General features: G+C 44.0%; 1 protein-coding gene across 3 annotated transcripts; it reads left to right on the forward strand.

Annotated features, from left to right (window-relative positions):
- The first annotated feature begins 232 nt into the window (after positions 1-232).
- ARMCX3 (armadillo repeat containing, X-linked 3) lies at positions 233-9258 on the forward strand. 3 transcript variants are annotated; one of them, XM_012727173.1, is made up of 5 exons: positions 233-363; positions 761-990; positions 1294-1354; positions 1733-1803; positions 2086-9258. In XM_012727173.1, the coding sequence occupies exon 5, from the start codon at positions 2230-2232 to the stop codon at positions 3367-3369; it is 1140 nt and encodes a 379-aa protein (XP_012582627.1). In that variant the 5' UTR covers positions 233-363; positions 761-990; positions 1294-1354; positions 1733-1803; positions 2086-2229; the 3' UTR covers positions 3370-9258. The 3 variants fall into 3 exon arrangements, with proteins under 3 accessions (XP_012582627.1, XP_012582625.1, XP_012582626.1); XM_012727171.1 differs by having other exon boundaries at positions 884-990; XM_012727172.1 differs by lacking the exon at positions 1733-1803 and having other exon boundaries at positions 884-990.

Below are 9258 nucleotides of genomic sequence, written 5' to 3' on the forward strand. Positions count from 1 at the left end.
AAGTACAAGTGTCCAGTAGCCCCAGGGGAAGATGCTGATCCTTTCTGGTAATGGGAGGAAGGGCAAAAACATCTACGGGGGAGATGAGATTAGCAAAGAAGAAAGAGTAGCAAGGCCTTGTATGGGGGAGGGAATGGAGGGGGGCGGGCCCTCTTCTGCCGCACTGCTGGTGGGAGGGGAAATTGGGGACCCGAGTTGGTGGATGACGTAGCTTTCACGTGACCAAGAGCTGACGTGTGCAGAAGTCCTTCTTGTTCTGGTCGTTGTTCCCGTCTGAGTACCAGCTCCCTATTGCCCTGAGGGCGAGCGGACCTGCGGCAGAGTGAAGAAGGAGGAGAAGGAAATTGTCCCGGATCCCTGCAGGTCTGTGCCTGGGAGATTCCTTAAGGTGGGGGTGGCTGAGGGCGTTAGGGCGGAGACCGTCGCGGGTCCGGAGGCGCCTCCGCCGTCTCTCCCACTCGCCGCCGGCTTTCCAAGACATCTGTCCCGTTTGCAGCCCATACCGATGCTGCGAAATGGTTAGAGGGGTGGGGGGTGTTGTTTGGGGAGTCGCCCGGAGGTCGGGAGGTGGGAGTCCGCTGGGAGCCGAGGCCCGTAATCCGGAAAGAGAGCTGTGGCCTGGGTGTTGGCCCCCAGTCCTCCAGGACAGTGCTGGAGGGGAAAGACTGGACATTGCGGGGCGAGGGGGGGCGGGGTGCAGTGTGATGTGGCAGCAGAACCCCGAGAGGGGCCATAAGAGTGGGAAACCTTTGATTGTCAGGCCTCCGAATTAGGAAAGAGTTTCATGTCCTGAGGACGGGCCCGTCCACCAAACACTGAGTCGCGGCTGTTTCCCGTCTTTCTGTTGGTGACTGGATCTTCCTGACCGTGGCTCTGTGTCCAGTGGGTGCGAGCTTCTCCCGGGTTGCCAGTCTTTCAGTAGTTGCGGCACCACGCCAGGCAAGGGGAGAGGAAGGAAATTAACCCCGATCGGTGAAGGTCGATTTGAGGGTAAGACCATCTGCGAACCCTCAGAGGGGCGGTGGTGGGGCGGGGAGAAGAAACCAGAGATGGCAATAATCTAGGTTAGGTCTGAGTCGGAGTGTGTATCTCACACTCTCGGGACTGTGGCGAAATGGCGTGCGTTGAGTGTGTGTGTGAGTGTGTGTGTGCGTGTGCGCGCACGCGTGTGTCGCGGGGGAGGGGGACAGGGAGGGGGAGGATGACGGGAGGGAAACCTATCAGACACTTTGTTCATAATCCTCCTCTCTCAACAGCACTTAGTCCCCATGTTTTCGATCTGTCATCCTGCAGGTCTGCCGTAGCAGGTGGCACCACTTGAAGCGAGGGAGGAAGTTTCCACGGATCAGTAGAGGTCGGTGTGGGCGTGGGGGCTGCGTGCGATGGGGGAGGGGCTGGAATCGGCTACGGTTGGACAGGCGCGCCTAATTCTACCTATTGCCCTAACACCCCTCCCATTTCAGCCTAGGAAAGGGGCAAGCATGTGCATGTTTTGGATGCCGTAGAGAGGTTAATATATATACATATATACACACACACACACCACACACAGAGACACATATATGTGTCTCTCTCTGTGTATATATATATACATACATATATACATACACACACACACACACACACACACATATATATACGACAACCTGGAAAGTGAATCAGGAAAGCGAGGAATGCGCTATCAATCCATTAAGACCTCAGTTCTCACTGGCTCTGTCTGATCTCTCTGCAGACCGCAGGGGTTGTTGGGCGTGGCTCACCTCCAGGGGAGGGAAGAAGGGGCTATCTGGCTGACTTGAGGAGGTTAGTGCGAGAGTGCCACTCTCTGGAGACACTCGCAGTCGGGATGTCTGAGGTTCCAGCAGAGACTGTGGTCTCTTTTCCCTTTATCTGGGCTTAGGTTGGGAGTGGGCTGAGGAGGGGCTAGGGAGGGAGAAATGACTGGGTGGAGAGATTTTGTTTTGTTTAACAATCTAGGTTTCCTACCAAGTAACCATTAACTATTCTGCCCCTCTGTGCAACTCTCTGCATAGGGCCACGCAAAGAGAAGAGAAACTCAAACCCCTTTCCTTCCTCCATCCTTAGGTCCACCTGCAATATCGGCTACTTTGGCCTTGAAGTGGCTGAAGAGGATTACTCTCTACTGCCTGACACCCAGGCCATAGCCCTCCTCCCCCAGCCTGAGTGACCATTGATTCCTTGGTCCCTGCTCTTGTCAGGGACGATTGCATGGGCTACGCCAGGAAAGTAGGCTGGGTGACTGCGGGACTGGTGATTGGGGCTGGTGCCTGCTATTGCATTTATAGACTGACCCGGGGAAGAAAACAGAACAAGGAGAAAATGGCTGAGGGTGGATCTGGAGATATGGATGATGCTGGGGATTGTCCTGGGGCCAGGTACAATGACTGGTCTGATGATGATGATGACAACAGTGAAAACAAGGGCATAGTGTGGTACCCACCTTGGGCCCGGATTGGAACTGAGGCCGGGACCAGAGCTAGGGCCAGGGCCAGGGCCAGGGCTACCCGGGCTCGTAGAGCAGTCCAGAAACGAGCTTCCCCCAATTCAGATGATACTATTTTATCCCCTCAAGAGCTGCAGAAAGTTCTTTGCTTGGTTGAGATGTCTGAGAAGCCTTATATTCTGGAAGCAGCTTTAATTGCTCTGGGTAACAATGCTGCTTATGCATTTAACAGAGATATTATTCGTGACCTGGGTGGTCTCCCAATTGTTGCAAAGATTCTCAATACTCGGGATCCCATCGTTAAGGAGAAGGCTTTAATTGTCCTGAATAACTTGAGTGTGAATGCTGAAAATCAGCGCAGGCTTAAGATATACATGAATCAAGTGTGTGATGACACAATCACTTCTCGCTTGAACTCATCTGTGCAGCTGGCTGGACTGAGATTGCTTACCAATATGACTGTTACTAATGAGTATCAGCACATGCTTGCTAATTCTATTTCAGACTTTTTCCGTTTATTTTCCACGGGAAATGAAGAAACCAAATTTCAGGTTTTGAAACTCCTTTTGAATTTGGCTGAAAATCCAGCCATGCCCAGAGAACTTCTCAGAGCCCAAGTGCCGTCTTCCCTGGGCTCCCTCTTTAATAAGAAGGAGAACAAAGAGGTTATTCTTAAACTTCTGGTCATATTTGAGAACATAATTGACCATTTTAAATGGGAAGAAAATGAACCTACTCAGAATCAGTTCAGCGAAGGTTCACTGTTTTTCTTTTTAAAAGAATTTCAAGTTTGTGCTGATAAGATTCTGGGGATAGAAAGTCACCATGATTTTTTGGTGAAAGTAAAAGTTGGAAAATTCATGGCCAAAGTGACTGAACATATGATCCCAAAGAACCAAGAGTAACTTGTTGATTTTGTAGTGCAGAAGCAACACACATTGTAAACTATTCCTTTTCTCCACCTTGTTTATATGGCCAAGGAATCCTTTCAGCTGCCAATTTTGAATAATGAACATCATATTGTATCATCAACACAGATATTATCCGAGTTGATCTTCGGGTTTAAGCTGGATGAATGAATATCACTACTTGTTCTGAAAATGTTTGTTGCTTTTTATCTCCCTGCCTAGATTGAAATATTTTCACTGTTTCCTCCACATAAGTGACAGTGAACCAATTCATCCTAAGTAAGCTCCCTCCTGTCATTTACATTGACTTTATTTGTGCATCATCAATAAACTTGTATGTTAATGCTGGAAAGAAAAAAAAAGAAAGAAGAAAGAAAGAAACCATCCTTGTCCTTTCGTTTATAATCTAGATAGAAAGATAAGAAACATACAAACTAAACAAGATAACAGAATATCTGGAGCATATAGTGATTGTGTGATGTACGCTCTCAGGACACAGAGGAAGCTGAAGCTTCTGTGGGGGAGGTAGTGAGCTCAAGATTCATGTAGAAAGTAGCCTTTTAAAATGAGTCCTGAATTGGATAATTGGCTAGGGCATTCCATGAAATGGGACGAAAGGGTCACTGGTGTAAGAAGACCTGGAGGTAGGAACTTTCTTCCTAGACAGTGAGGGCACGGTCTATTTAGACTGGGAGTGTAAGGAATGAAAGTAAATACTTTTGAAAGCTGGGTGAGACCAGTTTGTAGCAAGCTAGTTGAATACCCCCTCACACACACACTGGACCCGGAGAGCCACTCAATTTTTTTTTACTAGAAAGAATAATAGGAACTCATACAGAAGCCCCTGTCTCCCACTGTGCAGTGTCTGTGAGGGCGTGGCAAAATGGACTCTTTCATACTCTAGTGCTGGGGATGAGTTTACCCTGGCACAGGCTTGGGGAAGGCCATTTAGTACCACATACCATAAACCTTAAAATATATAAACCCTTTATACCAAGGGAGTAATTGCATTATTGGCCAAAGACTGTCTGTATAAGGCTGTATAATCCCGGCATAGTCTGAAATAGTAAAAATTACAGACAAGTGACTAGCACGCTGGATTGGTTAAATAAATTAAAGAGTATTCACATGGTATATGATAAAAATGTTGATGGAAATCTATATTTTCAAGAGAATATATTCATCATGCATTGTTAAATGAGAAAGGTAGTTTCAATAGCAGAATTCATAGTATGATTCTGTTTTTGAGGATAATATAACATACATTTAAAAAGACCCTAAAAACAGACACCCAAATAGTGATAGTGCTTATCTTTGGGTGGAAGGATAGTGTGCGATCTTTATCTTTTTACTTTTTATTCATTTTTGTGGTTTATTTATCTGAAATGACTATTGATTTTTAGGAAGTTTTGGAAAAAGAGACGTGCTGGTAATGGAGCAGGTGATTGCTTTGAGAGCATGTACTGAGTGAAAAACATATTTATATAAAAAATGAGATGGATTGAAATTTCCTCTCTGAAATGACAGATGAGTGGTGAAGACAGGGCTTGTTATGAGGACAAAATGAAATAACACATGCCAAATACTTAGCATCTTCTGGCACTTAGCAGTTAATTAAGAAAAGTGAGTACCCTTAATTCCCTAGAAAGCAGGATTGATAGTTTTTTGGTTGACCTTTGTTTTGCTGAGGCATTCTGCCATGTGTCAGTGTCATTTAATAAATAATAACAATAAAGGATAGCATTTATTAAGTGAGTGCTGTGTAGAGTTCTGTCATTCCTGCAAGGCAGCTGTTAAGATAATTTCTCAAAGGAATAAGGACTCGGTGTGTTTCCTCAGACATGATCTCACCAGCCCCCACAACATGTTCTTACTCAGTTTTGGGATGCTGTCCTGCATCAGATATGAGACCAGGGGAGAGTAAAATCTGCTGTTCAGTTATCATCTGGCTTTAAGCCCAGGCTCACATGTGTGCTCTCACGTCTTATGTAGCAGACAAAACGACTAGGGAATGGTTGGTTTAAAGTCTCTCGGTATGGTGCCCTTAGTGAACCACATATATGTGAGGATTCTTTGGACACGTTTGTAAGCGTGGGGCGCAGAAAAGAGAACTCTGTTACTATGTAGCAGAAAAAGATGTAAAATCCATGTAAAATAGAGGTACCTGTGCCACAGCTAGGTAGAGAAACCCTGTTGTCATTTTAATGTATTGATCTGGAGATCAGAGGAGGAAACTGGGCTGAAAGTAAGAACGTGGATGATGAATGAATTGAAGACTTGGGAATGAGAGAAGAATGAGAAAGAATGAGCAGAGGGCTAAAGAAACTAACAGACTATGGCCACTGGAGAAAAGCAGCACTGGACTGAGACACTGTATCCCCTTCCAGACTCTTTTTGCTGTTCATAGTCCTATACATTTTATTCATAAAATTCAATGACACTGTAGATGCATTTTCAGAGCCTGACAGAAAAATGTTTTCCTAAAAAATACTCACTGGAGATATTTGAGAAAACGACAACAAAATTGTCCCCTGATCCAGATTTGTAGCTTGAACTTGTGAAGAAATTTCAGATCAAGCCATGTTGACCTTGGGGTTCTGAGTGATGTCTCAGCATGGGGTGAAAGCAACAGCCACCTGTGGCAGGGACACAGGCCTTGCAGGTCTCCTGACCCTTCCCTCCCCTTCTTTCCAACGTCTAGTCCCTCCTTCTTGGAGATAATGACAATAGTTTCCTTGTGCTTATCTCTGGAGTGACCATTGAACTCCCATCACACCCGGCCAAGCACCAGTGGGCACTGGATACAGAGTATAGTGGTGGTCACCATGGAGCACAGTGACCTCATGTGGGGCTGGAGGCAGGATTTGGCGATCCCTGGTTGAGCAGAGACTGAGAGGAACTAGTGTTAGCATGGCCCAGCCTTAGGTGCACTGCACTACTCTGGGGGCCCCCAGCAGGTGTTGTTTATGACTGAATCACCAGACTCTGGAAGTGCCTCGTGGAACAGGTGTGGGACTGCCTGACCTGGGAGGCCTCTTGGCCAGGCCACACGTTGTTGTCGTGCTGTGAGTTCATGCAAGAGGGCCACTCTCAGTCATCTTGGGAAGGGCACAGTTGTAGGACTGTGGCAGCTCACGGGGACAGGAGGAGGCCCGGTCCTCTGTCTGAGAAAGGATGACAGCTCATGGGAAGCTGAGGGAAGTGGCAACTCAAAGGATCCTGCTGTTCTGGTTTTGTTCTACTCTGATGGTTTTCGGACTGTAAGTGGGTTTATCCCAGTCCAGTGTGTTCAAAGGCATTTTGCAAAGATGGAGGGCAGTTCCCTTACAAATGGTCCCCCGAAGTATAGCATTTCAAGGGGCACAGGAAACTGGTTTTACTTGCCTTCTTTCTAAAGAGATTTCTTTAGGTTTAGCAAATTGATGTGGTTCTGGAAAATGCTGTGCTTATGCCTCTCTTTTGCTTAATTTCTCTGCTAAGTTCCCTTGAGAATGACTTTTCTAGGCATGCTTATGCTTACTTCCTATGCTACATCATGCATGCTACATTATACCCCAGGCAAGTTTCCTCCAGTTTCTGTTCAAGCTGTGGCACTTCCTTGCCTTTGACCAGGACTGTCTGGCAGCAAACTGGGATACTGGCTCCTGGTCTGCCTTCCCTGAGGGGGTGGTCTTAAGCAGGATAAGGGGTGTCTGCTTTTCAGTGTCCTGCCTCCGTGCTGGACCCTCTCCTCTGGGTCCTCAGGCCTGTGGAGAGGCCTGTGCAGTCTGTGTGCTTGGGGCCAGGTAGGGGGCAGGGAGGCAGGGAGGAGAGGGGGAGGACGTCTTACTGGAGGGCTAACTCTATAGGCTTCTGCAAATGCCGGCCCTCCACCACTGAGCGTGACTGGCTGACCCCACTGACCTGTTACACTTAAAGGGAAAAGTGGGTGTAAAACACCCATCTTTGGACTGACAGTTTCTTGTTCAGTGAGCATTGCTAGGATTGCTGAGGCCATAGCACCAAATGGAGTGGAATTTCTCTTTGAAAATACAAAACAAAATGATAATTTATGCTCTTATAAGAAATACAGTTACTAGGTAGATCAGATTCTTAAGTGTTTGTTGCTCAGTACATTCTCTCCCTAAGAACAATTCACATCAGAAACCAAATTATTGTCACAAGTTTGTTTATTTAGTGCTGAAGGAATCAGGCTTAACTGAAGTAGCTAGATATTGTTACCCTCAAAGGAGGAGAATCATGCTGCTATGGGTATGGACTTGTTGAAATCAAATGCTGGTATTCAAGGGCTAGAGTGTGTTTCTCTGACATAATTACAAATGTCCTCTGCCTAGAGCCTCAGTGGATGGTAGTTTTATGATTATTAAGATGTATCATGAAGGAAAATTCATATAGAATTTGAGAGATATACATTCTTAGAGCAGATGACTGTAGTACTTGCATTCTCCCCAACACATTGATTACTCTTTCTGCATTTTTTTGTCCAATGAGTAATAATAATTTGTTACTAAACTCATGTAAAATGAATTGTCACCTCTTTAGTTATTTCTTTTCTTTTTTTCAGAGGTAGTCTATTAGATATTAGAATTGCTTCTTTTTTGATACATTAGAAAAGAAGGAATCTAGGCAAGACCAAGCTAAACAAACAGTATTTAAAATATTTTATAAAGCTTAAACCCATTCAAGCTGATTTGGAGTGTGATCTTCATTAACATCTTCGATCATCACCTCTTAACTGGCCTATGAAATCTATAACAAAAAATTGGAAGTATTGCATTTTGCCACTTAAGAAAATTAAATTCTGGATGATCCTTTTGATATAAAATTAATATCTCTATGTCTTCCACTATAAATGCCCTAACCTGTGAATGTTTTTAATTATACAACCTGTATATATAACCACATTTATTTAGGTGGATTTGTTATAATTGGGGAAATATTCAAACATTATTAGTAAATCCCTCTAATCTGTTTTCAGCTATTTTTTTTTAAGCTGATAGAAGGCACAGGTACATATTTGTTTTAGCTTGGAAAGGGGAAATGTTAGCATCTGGGGAAGAAAGTCATACTGTAGTTTCTGTAGTGGAAGACAAGATTATGTATCCAACTGGGTACTGACTCCATTCTGAGACATATTTGGCAGTTCCCAGCACTCTGAATGGATGTTTTTCACAATGTACTCTAAACTTCTTTATTGTGTTTTCTTAAACCATAAAAGCAGCACATACCTATAAAAAAACTAAAACAGATAAACATATAAATTAAAACAGGAAAGTAACCTCTTCTCATTCATTTTTACAGAGTTACTAGTATCAGTCTAATAGATTCTATGTCTGTACAAACATAAATGATGAAAATGAACTCATGGTCCATATATTATTCTGTTTTGCAACTCTTATTTCACTTGAAATACAGTCATGTTTATTCTTATAAGCATATCTTACCTCATTTAAGAATTTCTCTGCAGATGATCTATATTTTTAGGTAGTCAGATCATTCAGTTTTTCCCAGTGTGGCTTCTACCTTTGGACTCAGGTTGAATCAGACTTTTCTCACCTCAAATTTTTATCTTTTCTTCAAACCTTTAATAATAGCTGTGCTTGTATATGTGTGTGTGTGTTTAATCCTGGTATATATTTTTGTGTATGGTGTGAAGTAGGGATTTAATTTTACTTTATTTCCCAGCCCTAAACATTGAATATGTTTCCTCTACTTTCTGGCAGGACTTTTCATACATTATTAGTCATAGATTATTTACAAAATGTTATTCTCTATGAATGGAAATATTATTGCTCTTCTTGTTGTCGTTGAAGTATGATGTACTGAGGACTGTTGGTGAGGTACTATATCACAGAATCTGTTTTATTAAAGATACAATGAAAAGTA

The sequence above is a fragment of the Condylura cristata genome, unplaced genomic scaffold (genome assembly GCF_000260355.1).
Source record: "Condylura cristata isolate star-nosed mole 26May11 unplaced genomic scaffold, ConCri1.0 scaffold00019, whole genome shotgun sequence".
NCBI classification, from domain to species: domain Eukaryota; kingdom Metazoa; phylum Chordata; class Mammalia; order Eulipotyphla; family Talpidae; genus Condylura; species Condylura cristata.

What these genes read in the sequence shown, in the direction of transcription:
- ARMCX3 (XM_012727173.1), top strand. Translation starts at nt 2,230, where the DNA reads ATGGGCTACGCCAGGAAAGTAGGCTGGGTGACTGCGGGACTGGTGATT.